This window comes from Canis lupus, chromosome 3 (genome assembly GCF_048164855.1).
Source record: "Canis lupus baileyi chromosome 3, mCanLup2.hap1, whole genome shotgun sequence".
NCBI lineage: Eukaryota > Metazoa > Chordata > Mammalia > Carnivora > Canidae > Canis > Canis lupus.
Genome location: NC_132840.1, coordinates 7,326,999 through 7,350,591, shown reverse-complemented (window position 1 = coordinate 7,350,591; position 23,593 = coordinate 7,326,999). Strand labels below are relative to the sequence as shown.

The window sequence follows — 23,593 nt, the reverse complement described above, 5'->3', positions numbered from 1 at the left end:
ATCCATCATCCAGGCCTGTGCTCAGTGTAGCCAGGCAACCTGTGGGGGGTCTGAAGAAGTCCTTGGCCTCCATCTGTAGTGCAGGAGGGAAGGGGGAGTGCAGGTCAGGCCTAATTGTGGTACCCTCCTCAATCCTGAAACCCCTAACAGGGCACCAGCCTGACCCCTGGGTTTGGTTCTAGCTTCTGGTTGCTTCCTTGACACCAGGCTTATTTATACCACTAGAGGTCTCAGGGCTAAAGGGCAAGTTCTGCAGTGAGCAGAAGGCCTCTGTCCCCCAAAATGAAAAGCATTAACTGCCCCAAGAGTTAAGATTTCCTGGAACTTGAAGACAATGTGAAAGTATGTGTGTGGTGAGGGAGGAAGCAGGAGGCCTAGAGATGCCTTGCAGAGGTCTGAGGGGTGAGAAATCCCAGAGCACAAATCCCTCAAACTCAGATTGCCTACTTTCAATAGCTCTAAACTGGGCCTGGCTCTGTGGGCAAGGATATCCAAAGCAGGTAGTACAAAACCTGAGCTGCCCTCTGCTTGGCTTGGGGTTTATGGGGTACCCTGGATGTGATCCTGACTGTTCTGGGGTAGAACAGGACCCTCTCCCTCAAACTTTTGCTCATTTTATACATGGTAGTTTTGCTGAGCCCTCAGTCTGGAGCACCTGAACCTGATGAGTCCCTTTCAATGGGATTCTAGATCATCTCTACTACCAGAGCCCTGATCCTACCCCACGTAGGAGTCATCAGAACTGACTAGAGAGTGCAAGGGAAGCCTCAGGCTTGGCCTTGAGCTCTGTCTGCAGCTCGGTTTTCCAAAACCAGGGGGCTGAGGTGGGGAATACTATGCCCTAGGGCTTCTGGGAGGAGCTAGCTGGGAGTGCTACTTCAGCAGTTTTCTCTTTGCAACAGGTATTGCTCAGTTGGGGAAGAGGTGGGACGGTGGGACATGAGAGAGCCAATGGGGCAGGGTGGTTACTGATGCCCAGCCAACTATTAAACTAATTAAAACAATTTAAACTGTTAAGAAAATTTTTGTGGTTTTATTATATCATGAGCCATTGAAACATCCGAACAAATCAATATCTGGGCGGTCAATATCTGGGCGGTGAGGCAGCTGCTTTCTCCTTCACTTCTTTGGGTTACTAGAGCAACTTGTCAGTAGATTAAAAAAAAAAAAAAAAAAAAAAAGACAACCTTTTGCATTACTTAAGTCTTTCCAAGGCATGCGCTGGTACAACACAAACTTCTCCTGTCAGATGCAACTATTCTAGCATCCAAACATCATGCACAACACCTCGGTAGTAGCAGCGCACTGCGCCCGCTCCCACCGTGGCCCTGCTCATTTGTGTATGATATTTGGAGCATCTGGAGGAGTGTGAATAGTTATCAGGAAGAGGAGGGAGGAGGAAACAGCATGAGTGCCTGGCTGGGAAGAGGTCAGCCGAAGTTGTGCAGGGCAAGCCTGAACATGTCATTGGTGCAAACCCAAGCATCATTGATGTTCTTTAATAGGAACATCTGGTGGAACCCCATGATGGGGTCTTCATCAGCCTGTGAAGAGAAAGAAAATGATTCAGTTAGTGGGCCAAGGAATAGGAAGGTAGTCCAGTGACAGGGGGACAGGACAAACAATACTGACTTGGGGATCAGACTCTACTGTCTTGGACTCCAATTCCAATATGGCGAAGGGATACTTGTGAATGTGAACTGATACAATGTACTGGACACAGAGGGGCTATGGATGGCAGCTCGCACTGCTGCATACACTTAAGCCGCAGAACAGGTCACCAGTTAGCTACTACAACAGAGCAGAGAACACACCTGCTCTGAGCCCATGTCTCTAGGCACAGTGATCAATTTAAAAGACTTCTGCACTGCTCACCACATAACAGTATCTAAAAACGAAACAATCTTAGTGTCTGATTATGCCAGTTACCCAATTAGGAGAAACTACTGCTAATACTGACTGTGACCAGGAAGGTGAGAAAAGGCTCAAAACGGAGTTCACACTGTGATCACAGCTCTATAGAACAAAAACAAAGCAATATCACTAGTTGATGTTTCCTGTCACGTCATATATAACATTTGCAATGAGAATAAAAGGCAAGACATCCTCAGCCAAACTGCAAAAGACCAGGATGAAGCCTAGTTAGGGGAGGAGCCCAGTTAACCAGCACTGTCTCTAACATGGCTGGGTTTTCTGGGCATCATCAGCAAGAAGGCAAATCAATCTTTTGGGGATTCTATGTTGGACAGAAACACCAGAATGAGCCTGAAGCCAGGTACGAATGGGCAATGATGACTGACGCTAGCCTGAAAGTGGGTATTGAGTCCCCTGGAAGAGACCTCTTCACTCTCAAGGGCCTGAGTACCAACTCTGGGCAGGGCATGTTGGACAGGCAGGAAAAACTGACAAGAAAGTCCAGGCCAGAAGGCAGGTCCTCTGGGTCCATGGCAGAGACCTAAGGGCCCCCCTCTTTCTGCCCTTGTACTTGACTCAGGAGACCTCACCTAGCCTAGGGAGCCTTCAGAGCCCCACCATGACACGGGCCCAGGAGATGAGGACCTTGTCAAAGGGCAACCAATTTGTCCCAGTTTGGGAATGCGGAGAGACTTATTTGGAAACTAAGAATCTGGCTTCAGTCTGCTGGAGCACAACAGGTGGGAGTTCCTGGGAGAGTTCTTGAGGAACTGAACTGAAGGCTTTGAAGAGGACATCTCTTGAGAAGAAGAAAGGAAAATGCAAAGAGAAGCAGAAGTTCCAGGAATCTGCTTTGCTTAGCAGGTGGAGGAGCCAGCAGCCAGCTCAGGGAGTGGCAGCATGGACTCCCACAGGTGACTGCGACTCAGTACCCAGCTGGCCAATCCAGGGCCAGCTGCCTGCAAAAAGCCCACCTACACCTCAGGGCAATACAAAGGCCCAGTAGCTTGGCACCACAGCTCCAGCCTGCTCCTTTATCTCTTGTCCCTTTTCCAAAAAGGCTCTAGACCAGGGGATCCCTGGGTGGCGCAGCGGTTTGGCGCCTGCCTTTGGCCCAGGGCGCGATCCTGGAGACCCGGGATCGAATCCCACATCGGGCTCCCGGTGCACGGAGCATGCTTCTCCCTCTGCCTATGTCTCTGCCTCTCTCTCTCTCTCACTGTGTGCCTATCATAAATAAATAAAATAGGGATCCCTGGGTGGCGCAGCGGTTTGGCGCCTGCCTTTGGCCCAGGGCGCGATCCTGGAAACCCGGGATCGAATCCCACATCAGGCTCCCGGTGCATGGAGCCTGCTTCTCCCTCTGCCTGTGTCTCTGCCTCTCTCTCTCTTTCTCTCTCTCTCTCTGTGACTATCATAAAAATAAATAAATAAATAAATAAATAAATAAATAAATAAATAAATAAATAAAAATAAATAAAAAATAAAATTAAAAAAAGGCTCTAGACCAGTACTTTGCAATAGTACTTTCTGTAATAACAGAAATAGTCTATGTCTGGGGGCACCTGGGTGGCTTAGTCGGTTAAGTGTCCAACTCGTGACTTCTGCTCAGGTCATGATCTCAGGGTTATGATATAGAGCCCTGTGTCAGGCTCTGTGCTCAGTGGGGAGTATGCTCAAGATTCTCTCTCTTCCTCTGCCCATCCCCCCACCTGCACATGCTCATGCTCTCAAATAAATAAATCTTAAAAAAAAAATTCTATGTCTGCGCTGTCCAATAGGCAGCCACAAGGACAGACTATGAGGACTTGAAACATGGCTAGTTCAACTGAGAAACTCCATTTTAACTTTATTTCATTGTTATTAATATAATTTAAAAATCACCATTAAAATTAAAACATTTAAAAAATATGACTAGGGATCCCTGGGTGGCGCAGCGGTTTGGCGCCTGCCTTTGGCCCAGGGCGCGATCCTGGAGACCCGGGATCGAATCCCACGTCGGGCTCCCGGTGCATGCAGCCTGCTTCTCCCTCTGCCTGTGTCTCTGCCTCTCTCTCTCTCTCTGTGTGACTATCATAAATAAAAATTAAAAAAAAAAAAAAAAAAAGCATACGGGAGAAAATCTTTCTTTAAAATAAAATAAATAAAAAAAATAAAAAATATGACTAGCAGTTATTGTATTGAATTGCACAGCTCTAGATGCTTTGATAAGCAGGTCACATCACAGAAAAGGCAGGGGTGCAGGGTTCTCCTCTGCCTGCCCATTCCTCCCTACCACCACTATTTTTTTTTTTTAATTTTCCATCTTTACCGTTTTTTAAAAAGATTTATTTATTTATTTAATCAGAGGGAGAGAGAGACGCAGAGACACAGGCAGAGGGAGAAGCACCTACCACCACTATTAAGAGGCAGCAGTACTATTACCTTGAGCTGGCCCACTACCATGCTGATGATGCAGCTATCTGGCGTGGGCTGATGGTCCTGTGCCGTGATGCTGTGCTGGATTTTCTGGAACGGAAGGCTCTGCAAAAAAAAAGAATGGGTTATGCTGTGGCCAGTAGGGCAGGGAAGAAGCTACTTAAACATGGCCCTGGCCCTTACTTACAGACAACTTCTCCACAATGGCAGCTTTCCCCTGGAACTGCTGTCCTTCCCACGTAAGGCATGATGCATCAATCTGAAAACCAGAAAACACAGGGGCAGGGCCTTGTTTCAGAAAAATGAGTTCAAACTTTAGTTTCCTTGCCTGTAAAGAAGGGAACTCAAAGCAGCTTCCATACTCTGCACTATTAACATCCTCTTTAATTATACCCTATCTTCCCCAAAATACAAGAGGGGTAGAACTCAAAGTGCTTCTGCTACTTACCAGCTTAACATTTGGCAAGTTACTTATTTTTCTGAGTCTGTTTCCTGATCATTATTTATTTATTTACTTATATTATTTTTTTCTTTTAAAGATTTATTTATTCATGAGAGATACACAGACAGAGAGAGGCAGAGACACAGGCAGAGGGAGAAGCAGGCTCTACACAGGGAGCACAACGTGGGACTCGATCCCAGGTTTCAAGGATCACACCCTGGGCTGAAGGTGGCGCTAAACCGCTGAGCCACCCAGGCTGCCCTTACTTGTATTATTTTTAAAGATTTTATTTATTTATTTGAGAAAGAGATAGAGTTCAAGCACGAGCAGGGGGGAGGGACAGAGGGAGAGGGAGAAGCAGGTCTCTCGCTGAGCAGGGAGCCTGATGCAGGGCTCAATTCCCAAACCACAAGATCATGACCCAACCAGAAGGCAGACACTTAATTGAGCCATCCAGGCACCCACTTCTTGATCTTTAAAAAGGGATATGTAAGGTGCCTGGGTAGCTCATTCCAATGGGCATCCAACTCTTGATTTCGGCTCAGGTTACAGTCTTGGGGTTGTGGGATTGAGCCCCACATCAGGCTCGGAGCTCAGCATGGACTCTGCTTGGGATTCTCTGTCTCCCTCTCCCCCAACTCTGCCTCTCAAATAAATAAATAAATCTTTAAAAAGGGAGTGGGGGGCAGGGGACATGTGCTGAGGATTATATGAAATGACATAAAGCACACTTTTAGGACCTTGCTAATAACTCCCTTCTCTAGGTCAGGACTGCTTTAATTGATTTTAAGAAGCAATGAGACAGACGTATCAAGATCCTAGAGTCAGGATCCCTGGGTGGCTCAGCAGTTGAGTGCCTGCCTTCGGCCCGGGGCGTGATCCTGGGGTCCTGGGATTGAGTCCCGTGTCGGCTCCCTGCAAGGAGCCTGCTTCTCCCTCTGCCTGTGTCTCTGCTTCTCTCTCTGTGTCTCTCACGAATAAATAGAATCTTAAAAAAAAAAAAAAAAAAAGATCCTAGAGTCAGATCAGTTGAAGTTTTTAAAATTCTCTATGATGACAACCAAATAATTCATGTGCTGAATTTAGTTTTCCACTGGTAAGATCCTTTTCTTTTCTTCAGACTTGACCCTGACTTTTTGGAGAGACACACAGGGCTTTGCCCACAGTCAGGCTCTGAGGCTATGTTGGATCGCTCCTATCACTTCCATTCTGGGCAGACCTGGTAGGCATGTCCCAATTGATCACATTTCTGTGATTGAATCTTGGGCAGGGTCAGATACAAATAATTCCTGATGTATATGAACATCATTAAAATAGCACCAAATAATGCCTGCCTAAAAGGATTTCTTAAAAGACACACCAGCCTTCCTGGGGTACTTGAGTGGCTCAGTTGGCTAAGTGTCTGCCTTCAGCTCAGGTCATGATCTCATTCATGCATGCGTGCACTCTCTCAAATAATAAATAAAATCTTAAAACAACAATTACAACAACAACAACAACAAGACATACCAGCCCCCCTGGGCTAACCCCATTTGTTTACCATGAGCATCCAGGGGCTTTTGGTCCCCAAAAGGAAGCTGGGCCTAGGGCCTCCAAGGAGTGCTCAGCTTTGTACTGATGATGCTCACAGCTGCTGCCTCCACAGAGCACCACAAGCCCCAGCATCTGCCTGCTCTGGCCCACTCTGGAATCAGAGGCACTCCCAGGACAATGGAATGGCAAGCCTAGAACACCCTGCCAAGGACACCAGGATCCCTACTCTTACAGAAGATGACAGAAGGGAACATGTATGTAGACCAGGTAGTTGGGCTAGGCCTCAGGTAACCTGTCCCATGGACAGAAACTCAGAAAGATATAGTCAAGGGGCACCAGGGTGGCTCAGCAGTTGAGTGTCTACCTTGGACTCAGGTTGTGATCCCAGGGTCCTGGGATTGAGTCCCCCATCAGGTTCCTCGCAGGAAGCCTGCATCTCCCTCTGCCTATATCTCTACCTCCCTCTCTGTGTCTCTCATGAATAAATTTAAAAAATCATATAATATATATATATGTATATAAAAGGATATAGTCAAATCCCGTAAGGGCTGCTAGAATTTGTGAACTGACACCCTAGCCCAATTATCTGAATTGATCCCCTGGGGTCCCATTCAGGCCCTAGAGCTGAAGACTTACATAAATTGCGCCTAGTTGGGTTCTGTCGTTATCAAATAACTGGTAGTAATGCTGAATGAAGCTGGATCCAATCTGCTCCCAAATTGGCTTGTCTCCCATTCTGGAGTGTCACCCGGCCTTGTTGAGACCTGCAAGATCAGCAAAACAGAGAGGCAAGTGTTGGTACCAAAGGAGCAGGAGGTGGCCAGTTTCTGTTTCTTCACCAACCCTACCCTTCTTGGCCTCCTGGAGCAGAGAGAGTCCTTGGCTGAAGTGTGTTCTCCCAGGGAACATACAGAGGCCCAGGTTAACTGGTAGGAGGCCCCTTCCAATACAGACCAGTGCAGGGAGCCCAGAGGTAGACCAGACTGAGCTTCTCCTTTGAGGAGCTCTGAATGATGAAATGAAGGGGTGCCAGAGATGTGAAGCACACAGGATGGGAGCTGAGGGTGGAGCCAAGACAAAGGAAAGTCATAGCAAGTCCTTCAATGCCCAATGGCAGGGTGTGGCCTTCAAGGAGGAACTCACACCACTCTCCCACATCTTTTCATTTGATCCTCTCAACAACCTGCAAGGCCAGAGTTACTACTATTCTTCCCATTTTAGAGGTCAGAAACTACAGATATCTGTATGTGAAGTATCTTCTATTGCAGTCCTCAGCCCCATCAATACTGTCCCAGGGCTGTACTGGCAGGTGGAAGAAGATCCAGCGAGGGAGTGGGAGATGGCTCCTCAATGCCTCACTGGAAATAAAAGAGTAAGTGACTCTTTATTTTAGTCCTTTATTTGACCTTCCGTTTTAGTCTTAAGGGAGCAGTTTACTTCTTTGAGCACAGGTAACATCTCTTCATTTCTTCATTCCTACTCACTTCAGAGCTGAGGACACAGGAGTTCCAAATATCAGAGAGTAATACTGAGGGGTACAGGGAAGACAAACGGAGGCTATGAGGAGGAAATATGTCATCTCTTCACACCCCTCATCCCAGCACTGCCTCTATTGGAAGGGGCTGCCCCTCTCTGGTCTCTGAGGGGGGAAAGGAGACACCCTACCAGCTAGAAACATCACAGCTCCAAGGGTGTAAACTGGGGCAAACTCAAGCCCCAGATGAGAGCCACTCTGGCTTTGTTAACCACCCTCCCTCCCCCTAGGAAGCCCACATCTCACTGAAGGATTCCATGACAGCAGAATATCGTATATGGTTCTGCAGTTGGGTCTGACTACCTCCCCATCTCCTGATAACAGGACTCTGAACCAAAGCGGTGAGGAGCTGGGTTCAACCCTGGCAGACAACCATTAACAGTGGTGGAATCTGATGCAAGTCACTGCCCTAAGAAGGGCCTCAGCTTCCTCCTCTGCAAAGGGGTGGAACCCTGATGTTGCCAGTGGTTGTAAAGCCTCACGAAAGGAACCTGCTAGTTCACTCCAGTCCCTATGACCTCACCCAAGGCCAGAGGAGCCAGCTGGGATGGATAGTGTAGGGGGGCAGTGGCTTATCCCCAATCCAGCCAATCTCCTAGCCTATGACCTATACTCCAGCCAATGAAGGGCCAGGAAGATGAGCCAGCTTTATTTTAGGTCCCATAGGAGGTGGTGGCACTAAAAATAGGAGCTCAGTACTGGGATGACTAAGAAATGTCCAAGAAAAGTCTAAAACAAGCAGAAGAGAAAGCCTGGACCTGGTCACGCCTGCTACACAGGAACACAAGGTGTGTCCCAGTTTATACTCTGCCAAGAAACAAATCAACAAGTGGGAAAAGCATAGAATCAACAGCTAGGCTCAGCTGCTGTCTTGGTCACATTTCCAAGGGGTCAGACTGTGGCTATAGTCATTCCCCATCTCTGCCCCTTCCACCCTAGTAGTATTCACTCTGTTTGGCTCACTCACTGTGGCCCAGCCCTACAGTACCTTACCCCAAGATGTCTTGCTCAGCCCCCAAGAGCTCTGGGGCAAGGGGAAAGCTGGAGGAATGGACAAGGGCCATCTCTCCCTCTGTCCTCAGCAAGATTGGGCAGCCCTCAGGGAAGGTCTTAGAAAAAGAGTATGCCGATTAGAAAAAACAAGCCAGTGTTTGGGTGCATGAAAAGAGATAAGGGCAGGAAACCAGAAAGCTGAAGATGGAGGGTGACAGGAAAAAAGGCTAAATAAAAGCTGATTCAAAGACAAGAAAAGTGGGGTGCCTGGGTGGCTCAGTGGTTGAGCATCTGCCTTTGGCTAAGGTCATGGTCCTAGGGTCCTGGGATTGAGTCATCAGGCTCCCCACAGGAGCCTGCTCCTCCCTCTGCCTATGTTTCTGCCTCTCTCTGTGTCTCTCATGAATAAATAAAATCTTAAAAAACAAAACAAAACACCAAAGACAAGAAAAGTGGTGCCATGTTGTAGGGCAGTGACGCAGAGGAAATGCGGGAGTGTTTTTTTTCCCTTTTTCAATATTGTTCTTAAGGTGTGATAACTTGCCAATATTAAAACTACTTGGCAGAAGTAGCGGTAGAGTGAAGAGGGTGGAGGGATAAAGGGACAGAAGAGCACTCTAGTTTAGTGGAGCAGGGTAGGGCAAAGTCAGCTTTCCTAAGGAATGAGATTGCTCAGGGGCTCCCAGAAAGTTGTAAGTAGGAATCTTCAAAACTATTTGGGTTGAGGTCTTTTCCAAGAAGTGTCCCTGAAGCCAATACCAACCTTGTTGGCCTGCTTGACTCTGATGTGTTTACTGCCACGTAGTCATCATAATAACCATGTGGTCAGATCCCACTGTCATCCCACTTCACAGGTGGGAAAACTAAGGTTCAGCAATTTGTCTTGACCCAAGTCCAGTGGCAAGTAAGTACACCAGGACTGATACTAGGTCTCCTGATCAAAGCCAATGCTTTCTTTCTGCTAACTTTGTCCCTCTGTTCTAAATGACAAAGCTGGCCATTTCCCTTCTCTACAACGGCCTCACTTCTGGATTAAACCCTGAAGCTCCACAGGTGGCCAACCACACCTGTCCATGTGTCCCTACCACTCTCTCCTACCTTCATCCAGCTCCACATACAAACAGACCAGAACTTGCTGAGGGCTTGCTCACTGGTTTTCACCCCACTCCTACCCCATGAATCGCCCTGCTGGTATGTCCTCCCTCTCATCTGCCTGGTCAGTTCCTAATCTTCTCTCAAGTCACTGTTCAGACTCCATCTATTTGGGTCCTCCTTCCCAAACTCAAATGTTGACCCCAACCCCACATACAAAACTGTATCAATAGAGCCAGGGCCAGCTCCTCTGCCTAAACACGGTAGCTCTGGGCTAGGAGGGTTCCAGCCTGTTTCTTGCTATACCCACTCCACCCCACCCAATCCCTGAGCACAGAGCATGGCTCAGCTAACCACAGGATTTACAGTTTCTAACTCCAAACCTCCTACAAAGCTTTCAACTCATGGCGGGGAGGCAGCATTCCTGTATCCAGAAAAAGAAGAGGGGAGCAAAGTGCTCCCCTATCCCCATGCAACACAGGGAGGGGTCTGGGCCAGCCTGGGAGGATGTTCCCCAGGATGGCTAGCAAGCCCTGACCTTGTTTCTAATACATATACTATAGAAAGAACAATCTGAAAAGAAAAATGCCAAGGCTCAGAAGCAGCCTCACATCAGATTGGGGACTGACCTTCATGACAGCGTCTCCTACAGTTCTTCCAAGAGGGCTGCTGACCACACCATCTCCTGCTTCACCCCAACAGTCCACAGGCTGACTGAGGCCAGGCTCCTCGAGGAGCAGAAATGACCTTAATGACCTCTTGCCCACTGAGCATCAGCCTTCACTGACCTTTAGGTCTCTGTGGGTGCAAAGACCCTCTAAGAATGTCTCAAAACCTGGAGCCTTCTCCCAATAAATCTACACAGAGGTAGAGATGCCCCAGCCTTGTGAATAATTTCAAGTTGTTCACACTCTCTGAGGTTCAGTCATAGACCCCAAGTTAAAACCTCTCGCCCAGTAGATGCCATTAGACAACAGAAAAATTTCATTTTTATCCTCAAATTCTGGGTCATTGTTTCCAGTGACCAAACTTAAATAGCAGTGTCTAGCTGATAACATATCATTTTCACTAATGTGTATTAGACACAGAAATGTGCTAAGAGCTTTATGTGCATTTGCTCCTAACACCCCATGAGTCAACTCCCACAATATACTTAAGCAAAATGAAGCTCAGAAAGGTTAGCTAACTCACTCAAGGCCATGAGCCTAGTGGATGGTGGAACTAGATGGAACCAAGTTTAGCGGACTACTCCAGGGCCAAGCCCCCCAGAGACAGTAGGTCAGAATTTAAAAATGAGCATATCACACCAGTGACAGAGGTGCTTCTGGGCATGAACAACTGAAGCCCTGACCTCTAAACTCCACTTCCTCAGAGGGGCAAGACAGGCCTGAACCACGGCCTCTGTCTCTAAACAAAGGCACCAGGCAAATTCCCACACCAAACCTAACAATAGGGATTTTCATGGGGGATGATCTCACAGTTTTCCCAAACCTGCAAAGTCACAGCTCAGTCCTACCATCTCAGCAAATCAGAAATAGATCCTGGCTTAGCTAGGCCTGGGGCAGGGATGGGGGGGGGGGGGGGGGGCAAGGGTAATGGGGAACAAGATGCTACAAACTCCAGGGATGCCCGGGTGGCTCAATGGTTGGGCACCTGCCTTCAGCTCAGGGAGTGATCCCAGAGTCCCAGGATCAAGTCCCGCATCGGGCTCCTTGCATGGAGCTTGCTTCTCCTTCTGCCTCTGTCTCTGCCTCTCTCTTTCTCTGTGTCTCTCATGAATAAATAAATAAAATCTTAAAAGGAAAAAAAAAAGGTGCTACAAACTCCAGAATGATAGACAGAAAGACTCATACTTGTCTTTTTTGGGGCACCTATCATCAAGGCCTGCAGCGAATGTCAAGCAGATATGCCAAGCTCTAGTAGGATCCTTGAAATCAGTATCAACCATGGCCATTAATTACCCTAACATGCCCTATGGCCCTCCAGTGACTTCTCTTCCCATTCCCACTAACAAAGTTTCAATCACTTAGCCTGCCTTCAAGGCCCCTGGGTGACCTGCACTCCTGGCTGTCCAACTTCATCTCCTGCCACCCTGTCCCCCGTCCTCTACAGCCGGTCAGGGCATTTCCCTGTTTCTGGAACATGCTGAGCCTATTCTCACCCAGGGGCTTTGTAACTGTTTATCCTTCTACTTGGATCACTATTCTCCCTAGATCTTCATGTATCTGGCTCCTTGTCACATATGTGTCCGCTCAAATGTCACCTCCTCACAGACACTGACCACTCAGTCTAAAGGAACTGCTCAGCTACTCATTTCATCATCTTGTTGTGTTTTTTTATTATTTTATTTATTTATTTATTTATTTATGATAGTCACAGAGAGAGAGAGAGAGAGAGAAGCAGAGACACAGGCAGACGGAGGAGCAGGCTCCATGCACCGGGAGCCCGACGTGGGATTCGATCCCGGGTATCCAGGAACCGCTGGATACCGCTGCGCCACCCAGGGATCCCCTTTGTTTTGTTTTCTTAGCGCTTATTGCTGCATGAAATAGTCACACTTCACTTATTTATGATCTGCCTCCCTGACCTAAGCAGCCTGTTCCCATAGTCCCTGGCCTAGCCCTTCTCTGGAGGAGTGAATTCTGGGCAAACCCTGCTAAATTTAAGTGGCCAAGTGACCCACTTCCCCTCCACCTCCACCTTCTGTCCAAGTCATCAGGAGACAACCCTTTTTCATCAGTCATGTCTGTCTGAGGGTGTGGCAAGTGAGGCTTGGCCCAACCCCCACTCTTTCCTCAAAGTTCTGGTCACCTGAGGGGCAGCTATGGCTCAACAGCAGGCACACAACCACACCCTCAAGGTCTGGCCTCTAGCCTACTCCTCCTTTCCCTCATTGTATGACCCCCTGACCCCGTCTCCTAGGAGTCAGGTCCAAAGTGAAGCCCCAGGTCAAGAACTAGAAAAAGGGTGGTTACCTCAGCCTCCTGCAAGGATATCACATCAGGGAGCAGCCTCCACCCAGGACTGGCAACCGCCTAGACCACCAATCTCCTGCCTCAAGTCTAGAGAGCAAGCAGCCGAGGCCTGGTGCCTGAATGGCTGCCCAGGACAGAATCTCTTCCTGGGTCAGACCTGAGATTTAGGTGCCCCCAGCACCCTGAGGGCCCTTTCCTCCTCTTCTGCCTGGAGGAAGGATCCAGAGCTTTCAGGGTACCCTGGCTGGCTCAGGAGTTGAATCCTGAGACCTGCATTCTGGTCTCTCTGATCTATACTCGGTCCCTGAGGAGCCCCCCTTTCCCAAATCACTCAGAAATCTCTGGGGCCCCATCCCAGCCAGCTCCCATCCATGAACTGAATCCTGGGCTATGAAATCGCTGATGGGGTATATATGAACTTGGCTCCCCAGTTGGGCCTGAAGCCCCTAAGTGACCACCTCCATGGTCTGCTATGACCATGCCTGCCTGGCCAATACCATCATGAGACTCTGAGACTGAGGTGAGCAGAAAAAAGGGATGAATCCGTACAGAGTCCCCAGGGTGCTGAATGGAATGCCTTCTTCTGTGACCCAAACAGTTACATGTGTTCTCTCATTTAAGCCTCACAGCTGTAAAGTTAGTATGATTATCATCATTTTCTAGATGAGGAAACCAAAATTCCATGAGTGTAAGAAAGAATTCAAGACCACATATGGCCACTGGCATAGGCATTATAATGTCCACTAAACTGGGCTAAACTGGAACAGCTGAGAGCCAATGTCAAATAGTGGGAAGTGTAGAGGTAACAAATGAGGTGGCGAGGAAAGGAGCCTAGGCCTTTTCTTGCTCTCCAAAATGAGCAAGTTCTGTCCCTCTCAGGACAGAAAGCCCCTGAGTGCATGCTCAGCTGGTCAAAGCAGGACTACACCATAGAGACAAGTGAGAACTCGCATTCACCTAGGTCTAAAACCACTTCTGGGAGTGGAACCAACGTCTCCTCACAGAGACATAACTCCAGGGGGCAGCAGTCTCTGCCCTGGTGAGACCCACTGGCTCTGACGAAGTATCAGAGATTCTAAGAAGCAATCATTCCAGAATATCCCCAGTTTACTGAAGCAAGCAGTCATGAGTTCCCAGATACCTCAAACACACCCTTCTCATGAGAAGGAGGTTCTCCTTCTCTGGGGTAGGCCCCTCTCTAGTCTCAGGGCTTAGAACAGAACAGGTACCAGCAACATATAAGGAGTAAGGCCCAAGGCAGTAAAAGAAATTTCTCAGCCATAGCAGGTCAGCTGGTGGTGGAAGCCCTGGGGCCAGTGAGCACAGCCACCTCCCAGTTCTCTAGTGTTCTTCCTGGGCAACCAAGACCCTTCCACAGTCATAGCCAGACCTGAACAAAGGATTCTTCCCAGAAGACACATTCCAGCTGTTAGGGAGGTAAAGGGGAAGGTGCTACATGGACCTGGTATCTGGGATGCTGACCAAAACAATCGTATCACATGGGCCTGGAAGTCACTCCAGATGTAACCTACACACTGCTGCCTCTCTCAGGGAGGGAATCAAGAATTCCTGTCACATTTGGTCAAGGCAAGAAGTCTCAAAGCTGGGAAAGGGGTAGCCAGTTCAAACCCAACTCCAAACACAAAATCTCAAATGGCGCATCAGAAAAAAATTAAATAAGGCATCTGGTGGCTCAGTCGGTTAAGCACCTGCCTTCAGCTCAGGTCATGATCCCAGGGTCCTAGGCTCAAGAACCCCCACCCCCCAATCGGGCTCCCTGGTCAGTGGGGAGCCTACTTCTCCCTGTCTCTCTCTGCCTCTCACTGCTTGTTCTTGCTCACTCTTCTTCTTTCTCAGTCAATTAAAAAAAAAAATTTAAGATTGATTGATTGATTGATTTATGATAGACAGAGAGAGAGAGAGAGAGAAAGAGGGGCAGAGACACTGGAGGAGGGAGGAGCAGGCTCCATGCAGGGAGCCCGACGTGGGACTCGATCCCGGGACTCCAGGATCGCGCCCTAGGCCAAAGGCAGGTGCTAAACCGCTGAGCCATCCAGGGATCCCCAATAAATAAATATTTTTTTAAAAAAAGAAGAAATTGGGCATCCTTGGTGCCCTGTGTCTGTGTCTGCCTGTGTCTCTGCCTCTCTCTCTGGGTCTCTCGTGAATAAATAAATCTTTAAAATAAACAAATAAGGGATCCCTGGGTGGCTCAGCGGTTTAGCATCTGCGTTCAGCCCAGGGCATGATCTTGGAATTCTGGGATTGAGTCCCACATCGGGCTCCCTGCATGGAGCCTGCTTCTCCCTCTGCCTGTGTCTCTACCTCTCTCTGTCATGAATAAATAAATAAAATCTTTAAAAAAAAATAAAATAAACAAATAATAAAAAAATTTAAAAAGAATAAATTAAATGTAAAAAAAGCAAAAAAAAAAAAAAAACCCCATGAGGAGGTTCAGCTCAACAACACCAGGCCATGAGAAATCCTGCTCAACTTTCAATGTCCATCCTGTGGAAAAGATTTTGGATCCACTCCCCTCTCTCTGAAAGGACTATTCCCTTTCATCTCTGGGGGAGAGCAGCTCTGTGTCTCACTCTGGGAAGATGTCCTGATAGGTACCACACTTGAATAAAGGTGACCTGAGAGGGTCTCAGTGAAAGGGGCAGAAGCCACCGACTATACAACGCTGGTGAGATTCCCAGACACTGGGAGCATACCCAGCAGGGACCCCCGGGAGACTAAGAGCAAGCTGTAGATGACAGCAGCTAGACTCAACAGCCACAGCAATTTGGAATGGTGACAGCACTGCTCCGAAAACCCCAGACCTTCCTGTGCCCACTACGGGAAGTATACCTTGCTCTATAGTTCCTGGCAGGAAGTGGAGAGGAGAGTGAGCTCATTAATAGCCTTTCTTCTTCAGTGCTCTCATCATTCCAAAGCCCCCTTTTCTGCACAGTGCCAAGAGCCCCAATAGGTCCCTTCAACTCAGGCCTAGGTACATAATAGCAACGTTACCTCCTTTCCCCAGCACCAGGACTGGGTAGGATTCATTCTTCTACCTTCAGCCTCAGTCCAGAACCTGACACACAGAAAAGGCCAAAGAATGGTTGCTGAAAAATAATCATTGTTGGGAAAGGAAAAGAAAAAAATCCAAGCAAGATACTAATCCTCCAGTAAAGGAATCCCATAATTTTTAAATGCAAGGGTCTTCTAGTTCTAAAATTTGACAAACTGTGTCACTCTTAAATCATTCATGCCACCCCAACCCAACTGCAAAGAGAGCAGAATAAAGATGTGGCTTGGAGAGAAGTACATTCCAGGTCACTAAAGGACCTAATTTTGAGCTTTTTGAGAACCCAGGCACCCTCACACTCTGCCATGCTTATGCAGCTACATCTTGACTACCCCATGCCAGACCCCACTTCCTAGTCAGCCCTACATGAATAGACTGCAGACAGATTCTAAAGAAACTCAAGATTCTCCTCTTATCTCCGAGATAGATGGCCTGCCAAGTTCCAGAAAGGTCAAGGACTTCTCAGGGTCAGGATGCCTACCAATAGCTAGCTAAACCCAGACACAGAAGTTATAGAAAACTTCTAGGGTTGGAATGAGAGAGAGAGAGAGAGAGACCTGAATGCCTCCTACTCCTGACACTGCAGGCAGTGGTGAAGACACAGTATGGAGAAGGAACAGTATCTTTTTGACCTTGAAGGGAAATCATTGTCATTAAGTCACCTAAGGCCTTGGAATGTGCAAACTAATCCACAACTATAAGCCTAGTTCACCCAAAACCTGTGTCCTAGACAGAGCCAATCCTGACAATCTAGAGAGGGTCCTGAAACAACTGCTTCTACTACTAAGAGATTCCCTCACAGTAATCCTACGTGTGTCCTGTGGGTAGTCCCTCCTTGTTGCCCATCTCCACTAGCAAGTCAGATCCTCCTGAATCTGCTAAATGAACGTGACTTCCATGTGCTTATGGGCCAGAATGTGGACTAGGACATTTGAGCTCAGAGAGAAGGGAAGTGCTGGTTAGAAGATATAGACAGATCTTCACTTGTCCTCCTTAACCAGGGAGAATAACTAGAAAGAGCAGGAAAACTTCCACGGCTAGAGCCCAATGACTAGAGAAACATTACCTGGGGAAATACTCAAGGAGAAAAAAAAAGTCCAAGAATGGCAGCTTTCTGCATCATGGGCCTAACTCAACTTTCCTAGGAGACATGCTTGCTGCTGAAGCCAGGACTGCAGAAACTTAGCTGCTTCTTTAATCCTTGCAAGTACTATGGCTCAGAAGTTGTACTGGGTCAGAGGAATCAAGACTAGACAAGCTGTTTCTTCCCCAAATCCCTTTGTCGTCTCTGGACTGGTCCCTTAATCAATAGTCAATCAGAAATGCCTTTACAAAGCCTGTCAGAGAACTACTCTAAGGTTAGATACTCTTCTCCCAGGACTCAAAGGGGTCACTGGAGCCTTCACTGAAGGCAATTTCCCAAGGTACATTCAGTCTCCTGCCTGTACATAGGTTACTGTAGCTGTGGGAAGTGAGCAAGTAAGTGAGAGAAGCCTGACTTTCTGCAGCTTTTAGCTCTAGTTCTCCTACCCAGGCCAGGGTTCAGAAGGGCCCCACAAAGTCTGAATCTGAGCCCCACAGCCCAAATGTGCCTCCCCACCAATGTGGCTTCAAACTCAGTCTCTTGTTTGGCACTGGCTTCATGGACCTCAGACCTGGATTCTACTTTCCCCTCCACTAAATCCCACCTTATCACCACCATTCTCCTGGAATCATTCTCTGTAGGAAGAGGGCAGATGACTCTGGCAAGGGCAGATGTGAGGATTAGGCTGTGATGGAGAAGGTCTAATAAAGCGTTGGGGGCTCACACATCCAACTTCACCTCCTTGGCTTCCTTTCTCCCCTCCTCCACTAACAGGGCCGGCCAACCCACCCACAGCTGGGGCCTGGTCCCCGATAGAAGGGCGGGGTCTGAGCCTACCAGTCCGGAGCCGCTTCATCGCATCAGGCCAGATCCTCCAGGCTGGCGGGGGATGAAGTCCCATGTGGAACCCCCTCCCGCCCGAGATTCCCTGACCCTGCCCTCCACGCAGGAACCTACGCATCAGTTCCAGAGTGGGAGATTGGGAGATAGGTTTTGTGCACTCCCGATGGGCAGACAAGCAGGGGAGAATTCACCTACATCCTAGCCTGGCTATGGTCGGGAACCGGGTTGAGAGTCCTATAATCCCGGGCTGCGGCAGGAAAGCGCCCTTACCCAATGCTGATTCCAGAACGGGCCGGGTGGCGCTTGCCCATCCCCGGATCCATCGCTGGCGGGTGGCAGGACGTGGGGCTGGGGTCGTCCCGCTAGCCTGCCTGCAGAGCTTGCGGGACTCGGGCAGGCCGGGCTAGGCCAGACGGGGCGGGGCCCGGAGAGCCCCATCCGGGTGGTCTGGACCAGAGAGTAAAAGGCCCGGCCACCGCGCAGTCCGGTGCACCCGCCATGGACACGATGGGGCCAGAGAGGCGCCTGGCTGTCTCTCTGTGTTCCCCCCGGCCGCCGCCTCAGAGGACCGGCGGGAGGCGGAGCCGCGCGCGACACATGGCCCCGTCCCCGCGCGGCTTCGGGCCGCCGGTGGGGGGGGGGGGGGCGCCCGGAGACTGGCAGCGGAGGCACGAGCGGCCCAGAGCGCGGCTCCAGCGGCCCAGCTCCCGCCCCGGCGCGCTCGCCCCGACACTCACCCGAGGGGCTGGCACGATGGCGGCAGCGGCGGCGGCGGCAACCCAGCGCGGTCTGCGACCGACTGTCCCTTCCCCCCTGCCTTCCCTCGCCACCCCGCTGCACTCTGGGAAACGCAGTCCCCCCCGAGTTCCTTCCTGGCATAGGTGCGCCAGGAGAAAACTACAGTTCCCGTTGTGCTATGCGCCGAGGACCAGCCACGGCCCGCAGCGCGGGAGGTGAGGCTAAGCCGGGGAGGGAGGCTGCCAGGGCGAGCCCCTGAGAATTGTGGTCTAGCGGAAGCCTCTGGAACACCCGAGATTGGCGCCAGACAAGGGTCAGGGCTCAATTGTCGCCAGGTCTCAGCTGGTCTGGCCCCACCCAGGTCGCGCGGTGGTTTGGAGCAGGCCCCGCCTCCGTGGGAGTCCGGCTTGGCCCCAAGCAGGCCCAGCCGCCCCTCCCTGGGCCCCTAGGCTGTTTCCGCTCCCGAATCCTCCTCCCCTTTGGTGCTCTAGCTGCCACCCGCCACCCCCCCCCACACACACTTTGGAACGGTGCTCTAAAGCCAGCCAGGGCGGAACCCAAAGTTTTGCTGTCCCAACATTCACGAGCCTTGTGAGGCTCAAAGCAGGTTTCGAGCAGTCGAGGCTTTCCTTTCCGCTGGAGATTCAAATGCTCAAGTGGGACTCTGCTGGATTACTCTTACACTTGTACAGTTGGGGTCTCCAAAACATTCTCATAAGTTTTTTGTTGTTTTTATTTTTGCCCCAGTCAGGGTAGCCAAGAATTTCATAAAAGAGAACTGGCTAACCTAAACTTTTCCCGTGATTTAAGTGACCAGATTGTCAATAATCTCTGTCCCATCCTTGTCCTTTCATCACCCGTTTTAGTTGTTTCCTGGGCAATGCAAACATTTGAGGTAAGGCCTGTGTCTAAGTTAGGCCTGTTGGGGAAATGCTCTGCAGCTAACTCATGTGGACCACAGGTAAAGGAAATATCCTGGCAGCTCCATGCTTTCCCTCCTGGACAGAGATCCCAGTATTCCTCTTCTTCCATAAATCTTGCTCCTTCACCAATATGCACACACACATTCACTTGCTGGGCATGGCTGGTAAGACCAGGCCAAGTTTCTGTTTGTTAAATCCCAGGTCTGCACTACTTTGCCTGACTAGATTCTTATTTCTTAGAACTCTCCACTGTCCTATTTGTGGTGAATTTGAGCCTTCCCTTGTTCTAAACTGTCATCCCACCACCACTACCCCCACCCCCAAGAAGCCAAGACACTGGATATGTTGTATACACATACCCTCCAGAGCCCTGGCCAGAGCTTGGCCCTCACCTGTCCTGCAAATGCTGCTAAGAGGTCCAAGTGAGCCATAGCACAAACAGTGAGCCTTCAACAAGGAGCTAGGATACACTAAACAGCATAGACTGAGCCTGAGAAAGCTCTCACTCCCTAGTGGAGAGTGGGGGACATGTGAGAGACTGGCTTGTTAGCTGCTCACAATGGGCTTCAGTCCCCACTAGTCTGGAAGGGCAATGCTGCCCTTCCACCACCTTATTTATGATTAGCCAGAACTAATGCTAGGAACAGAGGTCCAATCCCTTCTCCAACTACGCACCTGTACAACCTCTACTCTACCCCTCTCCCCCACCAGAGACTTGATTCTCAAGGCAGTGCCAAGGGGCCAAGAGGAAAGCAGAGATTAGAGAAACATTTGTCATTTCAGTTCACAGATAAAAGGAAAGCCCCCAGGGAAGTGGCTTTTCCTAAGGTAACAGAGAAGGGAGTCATGTTTTATGGAGTCCAAGAAGTGTCCATTTGTGCCTGAACACCCATCGTAAATAGGGCTGGCTTTAAAGGTAGCCTTTCCTCATTGGCTTTGAGCTAAATTACTTGAATCTACAGATAAAAATGTCACCACACCCCTACAATATCTAATCTACATAATAGAAACAGGCAAGAAAATGAGTCAAGAGATCACAAATCCCAACTCCTCCACAATACAAATGTACCAAGGCCAAGGTATCTATAATTCTTATGCATGCAGGAGGCATGGCTGGCTCCAGCTGTGGTCTTCACTAATTTAAGTAACTGCAAGCCCATGTATGCCACTGTACTAGGCTTAAAATGGTAAGTGAAATTCAACCACAGCTGAAAATACCTGAGGAATTCAAAATCCTCAAAAGAAGTAGCAGTCACAATTCAGTTTAGTTCTCAGTTGTCCCTTCCCCTAACCCACAAACTGGGACGGTTTGGGGCAGTTTCCAAACTCTTTGGAGTCCGCTGGGCCAAGAACTCTGTAAGAACCTTGTATGAGGCCAGGGTCCATGTGCTCAGGGCCCCTTTATGAACAACATGGTCACTGAAGCATTTCTACCCTCAGGATCAGCCTGGTCCTTGAGACCTAAAGCAGAGGCCTGTTGGGAGGCCTATCTTCCCAAGTTTCGGGAATATGGAAATGAGTCTTTATAAAAATAAAATAGCAAAACCCAAATTAAAACCTTACTTTCTGTTTAATTCGTTTTGCCAAACAAACACAGTGAAAACTTTAGTCTGACTAATTGTACAGAAAATAGAATTTTTAACCAGTAGCAAACATAACAGGATAAACCTAAGTCTCTGGCAAGCTGGATCTTAATCAGCAGGTCACCTATATCCCCTTGTAGATGGCCTCCTGGGGAAGGAGGTCCTTGTAGGCAGAAGCACAGATCTGCCAGTCCCCATCAGAATCACAGGCTGCACCTGGGAAGGAAAAGCACGAAAAGGAGGAGAACTGATGTTACTTGTATCTCTTATCACTACACACAGAAGAGTTGTCTCAATGCTGGCCAACCTCAACGTGTTGTCTTCCCAAACCCATAGTCTTGGACATCCGACCTACATCCTGAGTGGGTAATTTTCAGGTTCAGTGGTTCTGAAGCCTCTGCTTAACCAGAACCTGCAACATAAACTGGGGATCAGGTGGGGAGTGGGGGGACAAAGTCGTAACTGCTGGTGTCACCTGTGCAGAGTCTGAGGTACCAGACTTCAGGACCTTGCTTTATGAGAAAACAAGAGAGGGTGCCAGGTCACCAGCCAAAAAGTCCAGCTGCCCTAAGCTTCAGTACTGTCAACCAATGCCCCCAGGAGTATAGGGGAGTTCAATAGCTGCGGCCTAAGGTCCCTCCAGGCTGACAGGGCTCCAGGAGTCCAGCAAGCCGAAAGGGAACCCGTTCACATTCCGTGCTTCTTTCGGATGACCGCCATGGCCAGCAGCCGATCCTTCTCACGGAGTTCTTCTCGTAGCTTGGCCTCGGTGAGACGCAGGTGGCGGATGCTGCCTTTCATCTCCTTCATCTTCACCTCCATCAGCGCCAGGATGTCCCGCTGCTCGTTCAACTTGCGCAGGAGCTCCTCCTCCGTGGTGCCTGACGACAACGAGTATGAGTGATCGGAGCCAGTATCAGGGAAGCCCTCTTCCCCCACCACCACCAACTGGGGGCCCATAGGGCACTCTGCGGCCTCCAGCCCTGCTGTAGCAGCCTCTAGCTCCGACGCGGCGGCTGCAGCGGCTGCGCCCTCTGCAGCGGCGAACTCCACTTGCACGGTCAGGTCGATAGGTTTCACGTCTTCGCCGGAGGGAGTGGTGGGCGCTGGGGTCACGGACCCCGGAGCCTGACTGCTGTCTACAGCGGCCTGAAGGGTGAGGAGCACAGCAGCAGAAGCAGATACCAGGTTCGGCTGCAGCTGGGAGGCCTGGGCAGTGGATGCTGATGGCGACGGCTGCTGCTGCTGCTGCTGTTGTTGTTGCTGCTGCTGCTGCTGCTGCTGTTGTTGTTGTTGTTGCTGCTGCTGCTGCTGCCTGCGGCGGGCGGCTGCAGCCCCCGCGGGTCTTCGTGCTACTTTGCGCTCGTTGACGCCGCGCAGCGGGAAGATGGTGGGGACGCGCACCGTGTAGGTCTTGCGGCCGCCCTGGAAGTGGACGCTGCAGAGACGGTGGCCCGTGGTGGGCTGGAAGGTGGAGAAGCACCCACTGACGCCAGCACGGGACACGTTCTTGAGCCACAGGCGCCGCAGTTCAGCGTCCTTGGGAAACGTGTAGAAGTGCAGCGCCTTGTCCCGGTGCGAGTTGTTGTAGCAGCCCGGCACGCAGCACGTAAAGCCTGGCATGGCTGCGCCGCGCGGCTTGGCCCGGCCCGGCCCACCGGCCTCCTGAGCCCTTCGACGGCCCGGTCGGTCAGCCGCCGCCCGCCCCTCGACGGGCGGCGCCGCGCGGGGCCTTAGGCGGCTTCCCACTACTGCCGCCCGGCGCGGCCGGCCTGGCCCGGCGCCCCGTGCCCAGAATACGCTTCCCGCCGGCCCGCGCTGCGCCGGCCGCCCGCCTGCGCTCCGGAGTCGGCCCCGGGGACGCCGCGAAGGACCGCCTGGAAAGGAGGACTACGCCCCCCACAATGCACCGCGCCAGAAGCTGCTCACTTCCGGAGCGGGGGTGTGATTATTCCGGGCGCTTTCCAGGGCACCGTGACGGCCCACGCAGAACAGATTCTTACCCCCACCCGGCTTATCCCCGGCCGACTATAGAAGCGTATTCGGTTGGAACGCTGTGGCCTGGACCGCCCTTCACAAGGACCCGGAATCCTGATGGGAGGGGGGCGAGCGGCGGGCGGCGGGCAGCGCGCGCCTCTACAGTGCGCAAGCGCCTTGGGCCTTTGCCCACGGAAACTACAAATCCCTCAATGCCTTGCGCTGAACTCAGCGGCTGCGGCCTGGAGCGCCGCCTAAGGGAGAGGTGGGATTACAGGAGCCTAGGATTTGGGTGAGGTTGTGTGTCCCCCGGAAGCGTTTCCCCAGTCCTGCGGGCTGTGCATGGATGGCATTCCTGCGGCGACTGGATGGGAGACCAGGGCTTCAGTGCCCAGAAAGACCTCAGGAGCCCCTTTTTCTGCGTTGAGGACCCCCTCTAATTCAGCCGCTACTTGAGTTGACTGATTTAAA

The 23,593-nt window shown here is 50.4% G+C and overlaps 2 protein-coding genes across 7 annotated transcripts; both read right to left on the bottom strand.

Annotated features, from left to right (window-relative positions):
• Positions 1 to 1,004: 1,004 nt before the first annotated feature.
• NUTF2 (nuclear transport factor 2) lies at positions 1,005 to 21,591 on the bottom strand. Of its 6 annotated transcripts, none has more exons than XM_072816152.1 (6): positions 18,639 to 18,945; positions 15,917 to 15,980; positions 6,944 to 7,071; positions 4,520 to 4,591; positions 4,339 to 4,437; positions 1,005 to 1,544 (listed from the first exon to the last, which is right to left on the bottom strand). In XM_072816152.1, the coding sequence occupies exons 3-6, from the start codon at positions 7,040 to 7,042 to the stop codon at positions 1,431 to 1,433; spliced, it is 384 nt and encodes a 127-aa protein (XP_072672253.1). In that variant the 5' UTR covers positions 7,043 to 7,071; positions 15,917 to 15,980; positions 18,639 to 18,945; the 3' UTR covers positions 1,005 to 1,430. The 6 variants fall into 6 exon arrangements, with proteins under 6 accessions (XP_072672253.1, XP_072672268.1, XP_072672288.1 ...); XM_072816167.1 differs by lacking the exon at positions 18,639 to 18,945 and adding an exon at positions 18,172 to 18,489; XM_072816187.1 differs by lacking the exons at positions 15,917 to 15,980; positions 18,639 to 18,945 and adding an exon at positions 21,453 to 21,591.
• THAP11 (THAP domain containing 11) lies at positions 21,114 to 23,221 on the bottom strand. The gene has a single exon (XM_072816077.1). It carries the CDS (start codon positions 22,766 to 22,768, stop codon positions 21,833 to 21,835), a length of 936 nt encoding a protein of 311 aa, XP_072672178.1. The 5' UTR covers positions 22,769 to 23,221; the 3' UTR covers positions 21,114 to 21,832.
• Positions 23,222 to 23,593: the final 372 nt, after the last annotated feature.